This window comes from Haplochromis burtoni, unplaced genomic scaffold (genome assembly GCF_018398535.1).
Source record: "Haplochromis burtoni strain Fernald_Lab_line unplaced genomic scaffold, NCSU_Asbu1 Contig_136, whole genome shotgun sequence".
Classification (NCBI taxonomy): Eukaryota; Metazoa; Chordata; class Actinopteri; order Cichliformes; family Cichlidae; genus Haplochromis; species Haplochromis burtoni.
The window spans coordinates 1,116,285-1,132,953 of NW_024582497.1; the positions used below are offsets into that span (position 1 = coordinate 1,116,285).

Consider the following 16,669-nt stretch of genomic DNA (forward strand, 5'->3'; position numbering starts at 1 on the left):
TACTGTACATCTGCAGAGGATGCAGCGGGAGGGGAGCACTATGGAAGATTTGTGTCCTTCTGTGTGGGAGGGTTTGAAAGAAAGATAATAAAGAGGGAGAGGGAGTGTGTGTGTGTGCGCTGCTCATGCAGTACATAAAACACATAAACTACACTGTATTTTCCACCCAGTGCAAAGCACTGGAACTGTAAACTACTTGACCCTGGCATCCTTCCAAACAAGGAGGCCACGCTGAGGAGCTACCATTACTCTCGGGCTATCCATTCCCCTCTCTCCTTCCTTTTATTTTAATGAGAGCACAATTAATAAGGAAATGGACCAGCTTCCCAAAGGAGGCTGGTTCCTCTACAATGGAAGCCTTCTTTTGTCAATGGATGTATTGAATTCCTCTACAAGGCCACTGGGCTATACTGAAGGCCATCTCTAGTATCGTCCCCACCCCCATGCAACTAACTCTATCGCTTCTTACCCCTCTCTGTTCTTCTCGAGCTCTCATGGGCTAATCTGTGCCACGGTATCATTTGATCCCCCTATACTTTTGCTATAAATGCACACTTTACAATACTCAATATTGATTCACTGTGCATGGTTGGTTTATTCAATGATAGAGCTGAGGGAAGAGAGAGCAGGGTCCCATGCTACCTTGACTATAATTGGCCTGCTGCATCTGTGGTGAACTTTAGTTTGAGGCAAAATGGCATTGGATCTTTGTTTGTGAATGAATACATTAAAATTCACCCTGTTAGCTCAAGTGCCACATAAGGGAAGGAAAGGAGATCAAAAGGAGCAGTGGCTGATTAATCCTTTGCCACTTTTGTTTTTCAATTATTCCCTTTGTTGGTCAAATAAAGGAGGTATTGCTTCACACGTCCTCCGAGTCCCACAAAAGAAGGCACCTGTATTTTCCTCTGCATTTGTCTCATGCTCTCAATTGCTCCTACAAGGCTGAACAACAGCAATAATGCCACATGCAGCAAAAGATGTACTGATAATGTGCAAATTAACATTCCCTCATTGTACTGTACTGTACATAATAAGGCTACTGTAATATGCTCTTCATTTGCAAGGCTGTTTTTTTGTTTTGGCAACAGGGAGCCGTTATGCTAATTTCTTTATCAACAGAAAGTTAAAATGTCTCTCGGTTGGGCCAACAGAAAAAACACGTTCCACTGATATGAGACCTCAGCATCGCCCACCAGTGCCAAAACACCACAACTTGGTCAGTGCTGCCCTTAATGTGAAAGACACTGGTAACAAGTTGGCAGTTTAGCTATTAGCTGTTTAGCTATTAGCTAGACTCAGTAGACCGTCTCGGTCTAACTAGACAGTGATAGCTAGTCTTGCTAACAGCTAGGTTGATTACAATGATTAGTTTTAGCATCAACTTTTTTATTTTAAGAATGTAAAAATATCAAATCCCAGCTGTGCTGAATAGAATAGTAATTTCATCTAGACAACCTAGCTAATAGCTAGAATGTCTAGCTAGGCTGTTTAGCTAGGCCGTTTAGCTAGACTGTAATAGCTAAGCATTTCTAGCTATTAACTAAACAGCTGCAGTTGTTGTGAGGTAAGTTTTAGGATTGAATTAAAAATGTTCTCTTTAAAGCCCAAATAGGATGCAAATTGATTACAATGATTACTTTTGCTATCATTTATTTAATTTTACGAGGGTAAAAATATCAAATCTCAATTGTGTTGAACAGAATGCTGATCTCATTTTGAACCGTGTATTTAGAGAGATAAATAGGAACTAATAAACAGACAGATATTAAGATGGAAATATCCCAGTTCCCAACCACATAAACACAGACATCTATGCAAATATCAACTCACACTATTAGCAACATGTGCTTGGGAATGACAGATTGTAATCTGAGTAATTAGCAAAATGCGTACAGTATGCCTCAAGGCATGTTTAAATCATGCACTGCTGCAGCAGCAATTCATTATGTGGGTGGTTGGGACACAGTTTCACCACCATCATCATACCCTCATCCGTGATTGTGAAAGCCTTATGGTGGAAACAGTGCTTGGAGGAGGAGGGGGGCAATCCTTCCAAGCTGAAAGATTAGCATATACAGCACTGCAGTGTCTTAATATCGCTACATGTAATCACATGCACAGTCTGTCACTGCACCTAATGTGCCATCAGAATACAAATCCCATATCTCACATACATGCACAGCACATGCACAGTTATTCCACAGACGATGGGAATAAACATGGATTTCACAAAATAAGAAAAAGGTCATTAATTTCACAAATTGAGTAAAGCATGGGTCAGTGCATTGTCTCTCTGCTTGGTTTCTTTTTTGCCCTTCCTGCTCCTCACATTCCGCCCACACCCTAAATTACTCCCTGACCCCTGCTGTTATGCAGTGTGGGAAACCCTGTGGTATTCTACGCCCACCATTTCTGCTGTGCGAGCTGGTCTGCGGGGTTACTTAGCAATTCTCCCTCCAGCCTTCCGGACACTACAAAACACATACACATTATGCAGTCTAATGTAAACTAACATCCACTGCCACTTGACCTTGCTGTCAATATCTGTCCTCATTAAACACCATTCGGCCAGCTCCAAGTCCACTTTAAATGGCATCATTCAGCGCTTAGCAAATTATGCTTGTGCAAGTAGGTTGAGTGAATTGAGATTCTAATTCATGTATTTGGAAGATATACACAGGTCCCGGTGCAGACACCTATAAAACATGGAGAGGTATTTAACCCCACCCTGCCATTCTTAATGTTACTGTCATTCATTCCTCTTGGGTTGCACGTTCTGACAGCAATTTGGCAATGTCAAGCCGTCACTACAGATGCCACGGGCAGCAAGGGCCATTTTTTTATTCCCCATATCAAGCAGGTATTGATTTTTCACTCATTACAGAAGGACATAAAAAGAGAAGGGAATGTTTGATGCCAAACGCCACACAAAATATATTACGCGGACGTGGAAAATTCAACCGAATCCAAAGATGACGAGTCTTTCAGCGCTGCATATTTAAATCTAATTGAAAAACTTGTATTCAAACGATGCAACACGTCCTAACAACTGAAACTAAAAGTGAAAACTTGAAATAAGCTGTCATTCAAGTGGCAGCTGTGCAACCCATCCTTAGGGTGGGTGTAAAATTTGATTTGTCCAAATATGCATGTTGTTTGTTTTAGTAAGTCTTGTGGGGTTTATTGTAAAACTATAATAGGGATGCAAATTAAAAAGAGAAATAAACCTGTTAATGCATTCAACCAGAGGCATTTTAAAGTATATCATAAAAACCATTTTCAAAGCAATCCATCTTTTATTATAATATCAATTTAAAAAAAACCCTCTCACACGTTTCTTTATTATTTGATTAAAATCCGTGGCTTTGAAATGAAGTCAAGACTTCCCTCAAGTGCTAGAAATAAGCACATATATACTTTAAAAGCCATACTCGCCTCGCCCAGTCAATGAGGCATACCGTTTTGCACAACAAGGACTGCGCCCTAACAAAAAATACAGCTGGAACTAAAAGTTTTTACTGTGACTCAGGGGGATGGAAGCTTGATTAATGCTAAAATATCTCAACAAATTTTCATGAAATCTTGCAATGACATTCAAGGTCCTCAAAGAAGGCTGATTTCTGTGGGTGTGGTGTAGTAGCTTTTCGTTATTTAAGTATTTATTAATTTTACAATTTAGAATTAAGGATGCTAAACTAAGAAAAATTAACAAGCGTTGTGGTTGTCACAGTGCTAGGATTTCAAACTAAATACTAATATGCAGGAAATAGTGCATACTTGCTACTCCTTTGATACCACAGGGGGGAAAAAACACAATTAAGAGTAATTTTTTAAAGATAAAGATTAGAACAATAGTGTTTGTGAATGCATTCAGCTACAGCTCGGTTTATTTGCTGCACTTCTGTTGACTTGATGCCAAAAAACAAGTGGCTTTTCAGAATTTCAATATCCAGCCCGTTTTCACTCACGAGGGGTAATATACCGACGATTTGTCACGTCCCGAGGCGTTCCTGAGGCACGCGAAGGGTGACCATCCGTGTTCTTATGCTACGCACAGGGTTATGGATGAAATCCATTAGAGTGACGCTCCCGTGGTAATACACGTTCCAGCCATGTATCACAGCCCTAACCCTAACCTTAACCACCACTTTAATGACGTTAGATTCTGTTTTCCAATTTAAGTCAAATAAACGTACATGTGTAAATTCATTCCAAACGGTTCTCACGTTTCCTAACTTTTCCGATCTCGTAATATAGGGACGTGTTGGGTGCCCGGAAGCGTAATATACAGACGATTTGTCACCTAGCGTAAAATGTTTCGCTTTGGGAGTGAAAATGTGTACCTTAAATATCAGTTCTGGTGACATCCCTAGTCAGTGTCCCTATGTCTGGCTGCACGTCAAATAGATACAAATAATATGGGTGGATTGCACCCATGCAAAAAAATATGCAATAGAGTTAGACAAAATAAATTGATATCGGATACGCTATGCAAAATGGATGGTAGATAATAGGAATGGGCATGGCACTCAAAAGGACTGAACACTGGCTTGACCTGAAAGTTTAAATAATGAATAGACATGTTTGTTTTGTGATTGCTTATTACATGAGAGGCCGATACCTGCCTCATACCACAAAAACCATTCAGTGAAGACTGCTGTACAAACGCTACAGTCGTCGAACTCTCGATTTACTCTTACCAAAGCAACACAATGCCTGTCTAAATAAAGTCCTGTTGTTTGGTTTTTTTCTTCATCTAACGTCGCCTTCTAATGCATATATAATTTATCCCTGCCCCAAAGTGCTGTATATGCATGTACATTATGCTGGTGCAAATGAATGATTGACATCCACCCACTCCGAAGCCCACTTATTTGCAATGCTTGAAGAGGCATCTCGCAGTCACAACACAACAGCACATGCCTCAGTAGGCTCTACAAAGAACTTTCTGCCGCTTTGAAATATGAGCTCAAATAAATCATTTGTTTAATTAATTAAGCAAATTAGGCAAATCCAGGGATGCCTTGGCGGATGGAGTCAGTGCCCTGGCAGGAGAAGATTAATTAAGTGGATCGGGTACGGGAACAGCGAGCCTGACGTCAGAGTTTAATGCTCTTGTTTGGTTAGACACAGCTAACCTTAGCATATTAATGATGATACGGGAATGTGAGAAAGAGAGGGTTGTTCGTAAGGCTTTGTTTAAGGCCTGCAAGAGAATGCAGGCATGCGAGACGGACGTTATGTATGTTCATCTGCAGAACTGCCAATTACCCAACATTGTTCTGCAAGATACAAAAACCTACCCTACCAGTGCAACACCTAACAAACGCTGAACAGATGTGGCAGGCACACATCTGTCTTGCTGCCTCATCCATTCCTCATTACCTACCAACCCCTCCTCACCCAGCAGGATGATATCTGGTTCCACGCTTGATGCCTGCGCTTGTATCTGACCGTACAACCAAGAGTCAGACTTCATGTTCTTCGTCTCCTAAATTTGTTTCTTGAGCCGTCATCCATTATAACACGCCGATGTCTGCGATTGCACGGGGCAGTATTAAGCGGAATGAATCTAAAAGTCATCCAGGAGGATTTTACATGCGGAGAAACGCATGATTAATGCGCCGCTCTGGCATGGCTCGAGTGTTCGGGACACTGCTTTTTCCTTTTGTTAGTTGATCTTACCGAAACAACGCCAAGGTTGCGTTCTGCCTATTTTTCAAGCCCCCGTGACAGCATCAGGGATGGAACTTTTTATTAATCTGGCACGGACTTTGTAGCTCCACTCGCGCACAAACCAGAAGATGATAGGGAAGCACACACACTCGCATACAAGCAAACAAAGAGCCACCCACGTACAAACAGCCACGCATCCTTAACGCTCCTTAAGCTGCGTTCTCTCCTTGACTTTCTTTTCTTTTTTAATCTCGCTGCTGTGACGGTTGTCCAGAAATATTCCTCATTCTGCTCAACAGCAAAAAAAGAAGAAAAAAAAAGACAAGGAAGGCCACTGTTGGGCTTCTATTCCAGCCTCTTAGGCTAAAGTGGCGAATGCATCAGCGTGCATGTGTACTGTGATTATTAAAAGTGCAACTTTGCATGTGTGTCAGTGGGAACGGTGCTAGTTTCTTTTGCTTGACGCTAGTCAGCGTGTGCGCGCACGAGGTTGCGTGTGCCTGACTTTCAGACAAAAGGGAATATAGATGCCAAAGTAGGCCATCATCCCCCAGAGTACACATTTCCAACACTCTCAGGGTGAAACATGCACAATGACATTGTGGTGAATATTCCCTCTCAAGCTTCCCCCAGCTGCAAAACAGTTCACTGGCAACATCTGGCCACGTCTGCTCATAGCATCAGGACGAGGCTGAGTATTAAATGATTGCTCTTGATGAACATGTCAAATTATTTACTGGGTGTCAGCCACTAAATCTGCTACGAAATGCACCAGTGCGGCTGGTTTTTTGCCTTACGGAGTCGGTGGTTTACGAGTTCGACGTCACCTATTACTCGCCGATGAAGGAGAGGTTGATCACAGAGAGAGCAGGATGATTGATTTAAAGGACTGTGAAGGTGTTTTCGCATGGTTCGGCCCGTTTCCGAGAAATCACGCGAGCCCCGCAGCTGACCGTTTTTTTCAAATGATCGCAAACAGATTTTAAGACTGATGAATTCGCTTTTCTCCCATCTTATTCACACCATACTGACGTAAAATAAATGCAGCCGAGAGGAAAAAAGAAAAAGAAAGGAAAATGCAGTCGTGTTATGCTTGGGGGGGAAAAACACTTCAATAAATGTGAAGTATACTGGATTTATGGCGGCGCTAAAACACGCAAAAGACAGACCTTACTTCCTTTCCATAAACTGAACGTCACAGGGCGTCTACAGCTGACACGTTTCAGCCACATTTCTCGGATGTCTGCCTTATTTCAACCACTTCACCTCCACCCCCGGGGGCGCTTTCTAATGGGCTGCGTCTGTGTAATCCTACAGTTGTTTGTCCAACCGGCAGACGATCGTTATGCATCTTTCTGATGACGACACGTGCGAACGCTCTCATTCCAAAGACGGGAGATTCCTCCAGTAAAGCTGCAGCTTTAAGAGAATTAATTGCAGGTGAAAAGCAGCCGATTTTGATGCAGGCAGAATTTAACACAGATAGCCCAAGAGGTGCTTCTGCGCAGCTTGACTGACATATCTATTTTAAGCAGCACTTTACAGTCAATGCTAATCAAATGAAAGGTCAAAGGGACTAACAACAGTGACCACACAGAGTGTCTGCTCTAAATATGGCTGCTTGTATATGGATATATGAGTGCCTTTGTGCTGCTCGTAACAGTATTAGTTAAGCATTAGTGTGTGTGCTTTGACATTTATGCTGATGCTTGATCACACATCAGTTTACTGGGTTTTATTTTACTACTGTCATTTATTTTAACAAAATCTACTTTGATACAATAGAGAATAAGTTGTGTTATAAGGAGGAAATGGCTCCTCTTGTCTATGTATATCATTTTTTTATGCTGTCAAACAGCCCTCGCTAATAAATATTTGAGGCTGTTCTTGAAAACTGCTAGATTCAGACATAAAAGCCGAGGCGATAGAGCATTTTCAATGGCGGCTCTTAATCTTTGGAGCAACCCACCTTTTTAAAACACTGTTATAAAAAGCTGCTCGCTTGCCTTTAGTTCTAATTGAGCAAGGCACCCTGGTTTTTATTATCCAAATGCACTCTTATTTTTCAGAAGGTTATATTTTTTAAGTAACGGACATAAAGGCTTAGGGTAAACTTTAAAATTCATAAGGTTTTACATTCAGAAGCACAGCATATGTCCACTTGTCCCATACTCATGTCTGGATGTGTTAGCTACCTGCCTGTTTCAGGGGAAACTCACGAATCCGTTATTTCTATCAGTGCGTGTTTTGATCGTTACTCATCTGTGATCAGCTGTGGAGTTAAAGCACTTTTGATATTTTTTATTTTTGAATTCTCAAATTAACCTAAATGACAACGAACCCTCTTTTTTGGAGTTGGTGTTAAAACTTAATGCTTATGATCATGTGAGTGGCCCCCATGGGTAGTACAGTAGGAGGTAGCCGTAGTGCTACCAGTCAGCCTCGGTCCCAGTGGCCACTCGCATTGTTGCAAAAATGCAAGAGAAAAATGCTCCCTGTCCCACGCCTCCCTCTTTTAACAAGCCCACGTTTCAGTAGCTATCAACTACTATCACCAATTATTTAAACCAAGTGCCACTGCACATTTGCGAGGTCCCATTGTGCCGACAAGTTTGTATTTCAACCCGAAAACAGGACCTAGAACGCTAGGCTAACAGTGCTCCACTGGGAAAAGGAAGCCTAGCTCGCCATCATTAGCACTCCTTCCCACCAGACTTTCAATAGTGGCAATCATCAACAGCTCTTACCCACACAGCACCGAGTTCATCCTGCATTCCTCAAAGGAGGGAGTCGAGACAGCTTTATAAATAGTCCTTTCTTTTGCAAAAATGAATTTTCATTTTCAGTTCGACTACCTGGTAATGCCTAAACCTTTACTCAATGGATCTCTCTAAAGACGGATGTAGCCTGCAACGTATTGTTGGCCTCCTGACCTTCTTCTGAGCATTAAGGAAAACCGAAGAAGTGTGCTTTTTACCTGCCCTCCCCCCACACACACAATCCCATCCCATCCACAGATATCACAGCACAAAAACAATTCAATTAGCCTCAAATCTCCCATTAATGGTTCTCGCCATATTAAATTAACATTTTTATGGGCCATTGCCCCACTCCCCGTCACTCCCTACATCTAAACCCAAGCCGCATCCACACCCCGAGCTACCAGACCTCCACCACTGACTACTTTTAATCTGAATTTAAATGACTTCATTTACTTTGCCTCTGAAACAATCCACAGAAGGCCAAGGGGAAACGCTGCGATTTCCGTTTACAGAGACGTGGTAAAAGAAAGACCTTGCAAATTAATCTTAAGATCTTAATTCATGAAGTGATAAAAGATCTCCTTTTTTTCTTCTTTTCCCTCCCTAATTCTTGCAACTTTCAACAATCCTAAACGTACGCCACAAAGCCAGCGCGGCGTTAGTGATTCTTTGAAAGTAATTTCAGTTCATTTTTCTATTGCCAGGAGAGCAAGAGATGGAGCCAAGAGTAAGAGGGACAGATCTAAAAATAGATCGAAAAATCACAGAAAAAAAAAAAAAAACAGACAGAAAAATCAAAAGAAGAAAAGTGTAGGGAAAAAAAGTTTCTGCGAGTTTTGGGAGTAAAAATAACTGCTAATTAGTGAGAGGAGCTGCATAGACGGCGAAAACAAGACAGACATAAAGTCAGAGGCTTTTACTGCAGTTGGCTGACAGAATCCGGCACTTAAGTAGTGAACACATGAAATTCTGATACAGCTTCAAATCATGCCAATCAGGAAACGCAAGAGGCATGTTTTGTGCCTGCATCTGCACATCCACACAGACACAAACACTTGCTTTAATGAGCCAAACTCACCCAGTGCGGCTGGTGCGAAGAGGCTGGCGAGGACTAGCAGGCGTGCGGTCAACATGGCCTCCTCCTCCTCCTCCTCTTACCGCCCGCTGCTGAAGGTCCCAGATAAGTTCAGTACTCAGTGTTTTGCTGGCAAATGCCCCAGCTGGGTGCTTCCTTTATGGCACCGATCCCTCCACTGCGCCACACTTCCCACAGGACCGCAGCAAGCCTTGTTGCTCGGATTCCAGATGCCTTCCAAAGTCTGTCAGAAACAAAACAACAACAAAAAAACAACATGCCTATGAGCTGAACAGAAGACAGGAAGTAAATGAGGTTTGGGATCTCAAAAAACTTCTTGGTGAACAATCGGACTGTTGTCTTTTCCAGTAAGAAGCGCGGCAGATGGATGCCCGTGGCTTTATAAATCCTTATGCACAGCCCTTATGGCACTGTGGGTTTCAAGTCGCCATCGAGTGACACAGTGCAAGTTGCTCAGTCTGCAGTCATATGAACTCATACCAGGCGTGATCAACCAGACGCTAAGAGAGCGCAAACCACAAAAGGTATTTTTGGATATTCTGTTGTTGTTTGCTCGCCGAAGTGTTAACTCCTTACACCTTACCAACAAATCACTCCCACAGAGAGGCGAACACTGAGCGATGAAGCACACGCTGCTGTATTTGGAGAATTGGTTATGCATATGTGCTCCAGACCTCATGTATTCTCTCAAGGATTGATGGCAATTGACATAAGAAACGCACTAGTGTTTTCACTTTCCTGCGGGTAAGAACCATAACTTAGCAGTTTGAGATTTTGCACCGATGGACATTTTTCTGCTGTGCTGCTGCTGGGCTTCTTTCCAAAATTCTAGTCGGCAAAACAGTTCACAAAGCAGAGCTGCCCTCAACCTCCTCTAACACCGTGAGAGGGCCCCCTGAGTGAACTCCTGACGGAGGAAGTCATTGCTAAGCTAGTGCTACTTAGCATAAAATGAGCTGCAAACATCAAATATGTTTTGCATGGCGATTCCTGAAAACTGTGCCACTATTCAAAATGAAGATATGTAACATAACAGTGAGATGTGAATGAATAATAGGGTGCACGGTTAAAGAAGGATCAACAATATAATCTGATGCGATTCATAATATGATCCCCATAAAACAAATACCATGATATTAAAGTTAAATCAGCTTTAATGATTATCCCCCCCCCTCATCTACAAAACCCTTCTATTATCCACCATCAGCCATGATCTGCTGCAGAAATGTAATCTCTGTAAAACGACACAAGTCAAAGAGTGCACATAATCCTGGCATCCATTACACAATCGCCACTGCTGCACATTAGGCTGTCAGTACTACATTCAATATTATGGGGGAGCTAATTCCTTTGCGGGAGGGACGAAAATCTGGTTGCGAAAGGTCAAGCGCTGCGTCAAAGGACACGGCACTTGGGAAGTTGACTGACATAAGAATCTCAAGTTACACGAGTAAAACACGTTTATCAGATTTTCCATATCAGCTCCCACGCTGTGCAAGCAGTGGCGACTCAACCCATCTCAGAATCTAGCCCTTAATCCTAATTCAAAAAGCCACGATTAGGCTAATCAGATTTTTTTGAACAGATATTAATGGACTTTACAGAAGCCTATCATTGGTCTCTGCATAGGAAGGCCATTTGGGTAATATTAGAGGTTAAAAGTGCTCATTAGCAAAGTCTTGGCAGGCCTCCATGAGTGAACTCAACCGGAGTTTGGAGACCATCTACCGAACCACCCTCTGGTGTACTGTTCGCTCCGTCCCGTGCATGCAGAAATGACTGTGGGACTCTAAAGAAGTTAAAATAGCAGTGTGAAAGAGCGTGCTTGATCAAAGCCATGTCCTTATGAGTAAACAGCGCTTTTATTAAAACACTTTGACAGCTGCCAGAGAGCTAAATTAAATATGACATCAAATCGGATGCTGAGACTGCCTTGACAAAATAAAAAATACATTATTCCAGGAATAATCACTCTGTCCAAGCGGCAAATTGGAGTTTTATAGCAAATAATAAGGTTTGGGAAAATGCAGACTAAAAATATTAAAATAAAATTATATATATATGACAAAGTTCAAAGCTAGGATTGCTGGCATGTGCTTGTTTCCCCCCTATATCTCAGGAGAGCTTTTTTTCAGTGGGATGGAGACAATTAGAATTTGTGTGTGCTAGTGAGAGCGTACACGGCACATCTCACAGCACAGCCTATTAACCAGCAACTACTTGCACAGGTGTTACTTAAGAAATTATCACATAAAATGAAGAACACTATCACAGTTGTTAATTTTCTCTACCAAAAAAACAAAAAAAGAGTAGAAGAAGAAAAAAGTGTGGGCTTAGGTACTGAAACTGGCATCGCGCGCCAAAAGAACACATCATAAAATACATATTTATGAGAAAGGCTTGGACCCTGTTCAACGTTAGAGAAAGCGGGGAGAAAAAAGGCCGAGCGCTAGTCCAGCATTGCCAGCTCGTCTTGTATTCCAGAAGGAGCCTTATGATACATTATGGTGCTGACGTTTCAAGGGTACTTGTTCTGAGGGGGATTTAGGATAACTCCCTTAGATAAGCTGGCCAACATTTAGCAGACCTAGCAACAACTGTAGCGTCTGTTCTCAGCCACATCAAGGAGACTTCTTCATTACGGCCCTCGCAACTTTTTTCCTCGTCGGTGTCGTTTTGGTTTTTTCTGTAACTGTGGTGCGTGCCAACGGAGCCAAGATGAAACCTGACAGTTTTAATTAACTGAAGAGTTTACCTGACAGAGCCGGGTGATAGGAAAAGTAAGGAATGTGGTTGTTGGGGCGAGGGGGTGGGTGTTGCGTGACTGCATTAAAAAAGAATGGCAAAGAAAAAAAGCAGGAAGCAATGACGGACATAAATCTGTTAAGACAATATAAGTCAGATCCACAGCTGGTGATGGTATCAAAACACCAAATAAATAAATTTAAAAAGTGTACGTTCATTAATCATGTGTGGAAGCGTTGTTTTAAACGTGCTGAACACTCATCTCCTTTGGTGTGACATTGCAGTGTTAAAAGCTACAGAAGAAGATGTTTGGCTTTGCTGATTTACTACTAAACACCTCACGCAATCTTGACATTGATAATGCTCCCGTGCTCCTCCAACCGGGTGAGACTCAAATGTGTTATGTTGTAATTAGTCATGCTGTGTTGACTGCTTTGTCAATGACACCTGATATGAAAAAAAAATCATCTTGGAAAGCCGGATAGGAAAACCTGAATAAATTCCACACACGCATGCAAAAAGGAAATCGTAACACACCGATACCTCGGGATTTGCTGCCGTACCCGTCACCATTACGGTGTAATTCCTCTCCTGCAAAATTGTTGGAGGCCGTTTCATATATTTTACAGAAGCTCTCCTGCTTCCTGTGTTTTTACTCCAATGCTTCGGCGCATTAGAGATAACCAGAAGTCAAATACAGTATGCCAGTTGTTTTACATGCTTTTTCCATGTACTTTACATATTTAAATACACAACTACTAGTTTACATCCGAGTCATTGTCCCCGCACTGTGTTTGCTGCACCACTTCACTCTGCTTTGGGTCAAGAAGACAAATCAACTCTGAAATATATTTCAGAATAAGAAATCAGACGTATACGGTACATTTCACTCATTGAGTGTTTGCATTTTAATTTCGAATACAACGCAGGAATGCTAATGCTTGTCGGGCATTGTTGCTAAAGGTGGAGCACAAGGATAAGAAGTTACTAAAAATGTAAATAGTAATGTTATTTTATTAATTTTATGGAAATATCATTTAAAAAATCAAATTTATTATAACCTGATGTAAATATAATTTTTTTCCCTAAACCAGCGGAATAAAAATCTGATGTGAACAATGAGTCAAAAAAAAAAAATCCTTGAACTGTACCTACATGGAAGCAGAACTTAAAACTATAAACACATAATTAAACGACCCACATTTCTATTCTCAGAGATAAAGAAAGAGAAGTCCTCCTACTACAGTGCCTGATATGTATTGCTATGTGTAATCATTGTTTTCATTACTGCTCAGGCTTAGTTTTGATGTAAGATATGATTTCTTGCCTTTTAAAATGCCACAAAATAAAAAGAGCTCTCCATTATAATCTCTTAAAGGCCAAGATGTCCAGTCCAGAACCCAAAGATCTTTAATATAACGAAAAACTTAAGCAAACACGAACAATTCAAATCATCTGGACCATGTTATGAAAAATGTTCCCCGGGCAAATAACATCTTTTTAGTGACTCCTCACTTTGACTTGTGGCCGGCGTTGACTGTAGATTTTCATTTTAAACCCTATAAATGTTGGATTTCATCACACACAGCACTCTCGTTTCACCAATACAGACGGTGAGATAGCCATCGGGCTGATTCGCATCACTGGCCCGGTGGGCACTTCTCCGTCACTTCACGACCTGAGGAAACCGAAAATGATTTCTATTAATCCGGAGACCTTCTATTCAGCGTCGCCGTAACAATGCGAAACTTGATCCTCGCTGTTATCTGATGGGGACATACGAAGTGCGATATAACTAGTCACGCATGCTTGAAGCCCTCCCACGTAACGCTATGTAATGAAGTAGGATCAGGTTAAGTAGCATGTCTCCGATTTTCAACTGCTTCGTGTCCAGATGCTTATCACACCGGCAGGGAGGGCTTGGTAATTTTTATGAGACAGACAGTGTGTTCATGCAAATGAAGTGTCTCATATAAAATGAATATTAATCAAGCCCACTGTCTGCATACAGTATGATTGATGAGCACTCACTCGGAAATCTTAAGAGATGAGCTGAGATGATTAAAACCGAGATGATGCTTTCCGTCTACGGTTAAAGATTATTTTTTTCCACTCGGTTGAGCTTCCAAACCTTGCTGATGGCTTAAAATTGAGCGGTCAATTTTATAACGCTAAACTCAGCTGAAATGTCATAATTGCGCTTTGCTAATGCGAGCTGAAAGGTGTGAAAAACCAAAGGTAAATGGAGAGTGGTCTTTTAAAGGCACTGCGTGCATCCTTGGAGCCTGACAACGTGAGCAGCAAGGCATTCACTCATACAATTGCTTTTCCACAAGGGACCCCAACACAGCTAGCCACTGACAGGCAGATAATAGCGCTAACTTTAGCCTGTACAGTGTCTGAATGCTCCTATATGATAGGCTTGTTGAGTGTGACTGATGGCCTGGGTTAAATAATGGGGCCCTACCTCCGCTCCTCCTCGCACACAAAGGCACTGTAACCCCTCCTGACACATAGGACACTTCCCAACTGGAAGACAATGGCAACACAATCCATTAGAGGAAATTACTTGTGTGCACAATAAAAAAAAAAACCTGGGTGCAAAAACAAATAAAACAAATTGCCATTACAAATATTTAACAGTACACCGGGTTGCTATAGGAATGAGCTGAACTCCCACAAGGGAGAGAAATAAAAACACACAGGCAGTGAATAAATGCAGATGGATGCGTCGTTTAAAGGCAGGGCAAATCTGCCTTGAGACAGTTCTCCATTATAATGCAAAGCTCAGGCACTATCCATTTTCCACGTCTTCCTTCTTTCAATCCTCCCTCTCTTCTTCTCTCAGCATATCTTGCCTAATGCAGCACAAATGGATCCCAGACAAAGAAAAAGAAAGAGAGAGAGGAAGAGGTGGGCAATAGGAAGGACAGGAAAGAGAGACGGATGGACTATTGAGAATTGGGGAGGAATGTACAGTAAAAAGGACTAGAGGATAAGAGGATGGGAGGACAGAAAGGGAGAGGTAGAGGGGGGATAATGAATGATGGATTGAAAAAGGAATAAAACCCATTAAAAGCGAGAGGAAGACGTAAGGTTTGGGGGGATCACGTGAACTGATGTTTCAAGGTAATTAATCACTGACTAGATTCAATGTACAGCCTTCACGTCAGCTGTTGTTGCCATACTGGCTCAGGTGGACAGGTTACCATGACAACCTCACCTGTTGGCCATTAATCACCTTGCAGGAGCAATTGGCATGCTGTGCCCACAAACACGGCAAGTCATTATGTGGCCAGGATTGATTTTGGATTCGAGCTAAAAGGGCCTCATATTACGTGGCTACGGGAGACTGAAGCAGACACCACTCAAAGCAAAGATACTCACATTTGTATGAGCACAACGGGGCTTATAGGTATAAAACACAGTGACCTCAACGTTGAACGCCAGGCAACCTCAGGGAAAGTATGGATTTCCTCTAGGCAGCAGCATCGATATATTGCCATTATGTTGTGCTGACACAGCTGTTTTCAGAGATACGGATGGATAGCATTGGCAGGGTTGGATATAATTCTGAGGTAAAAACCATTTCTTCAGCTTCCGGCTTTTGACATCGGTGGTTATCACGACTGAATGCCACAGTACACGTTTGGCAACGTAGCCACAACAGAAGCATTACGATTTCAGGTTTTGAGTGAAATATCTCACCCATACTTCCCCATCACCATCTGTTTCATGGTAGCATGCCAGCATCCTAAACTATAGATGGCTAAAATTGTGTAGGAGGGTTGTTACAATAGTGGAATTTCAACCGGATACAGATACAATTTTTGATACCAATAATTGTAATAGATTACATAAAGAAAAATTTTAAGTAAAAATATTTAAATAAAGTTAATCAACAATACTAGTCCATGCATATGTTCAGCAACTGCCTGTTTATTTACTGTGCTGCTGGTGGCTTGGCACATTATTTATGTCGCTGATAAAAGAGTTTATTAAATAGAGTTTGCAACACAAGCTGCAATTGTTTCTGTCTTGTTGCTGCTAGACTTTTCTCTGCTTTAGTCTGCTACATAACAGAAACATTACACTTTTTAGACACAACGAATTATGTTGAATTAACACTGTCCTTTAACTTTGCAGACGGGCAGGGCTGATGACATTGGCTGCCTGCCTACCTCCCACCCACATTAACATTAGCTTTTATTATTAGCCGCTAACTTAATAACTTAATAGATGGCTAATGTGGGGTAATTGGTAATAGTCACATGGCTAACGTTTAGATATTTGTTACTGTTCACACGTTCAGCTGCTAGTGAGGGGAGGAGTTTTGTGCCTGCATGTCTGTTGGTACTGATACTGATTCAAATGAGTATCTAAACTC

At 41.8% G+C, this 16,669-nt stretch overlaps 1 protein-coding gene across 10 annotated transcripts in view; it reads right to left on the minus strand.

Moving 5' to 3' along the window:
* The window catches only part of LOC102293975 (adhesion G protein-coupled receptor L3), a 274,148-nt gene that overhangs the window by 197,342 nt on the left and 60,137 nt on the right, over positions 1 to 16,669 (minus strand). For all 10 annotated transcript variants that reach the window (XM_042224361.1, XM_042224359.1, XM_042224362.1 and 7 more), the window contains exon 3: positions 9,520 to 9,760. In XM_042224361.1, the coding sequence (XP_042080295.1) occupies positions 9,520 to 9,574 (55 nt within the window). In that variant the 5' untranslated portion in view covers positions 9,575 to 9,760. The remainder of the gene's footprint in view (positions 1 to 9,519; positions 9,761 to 16,669) is intronic.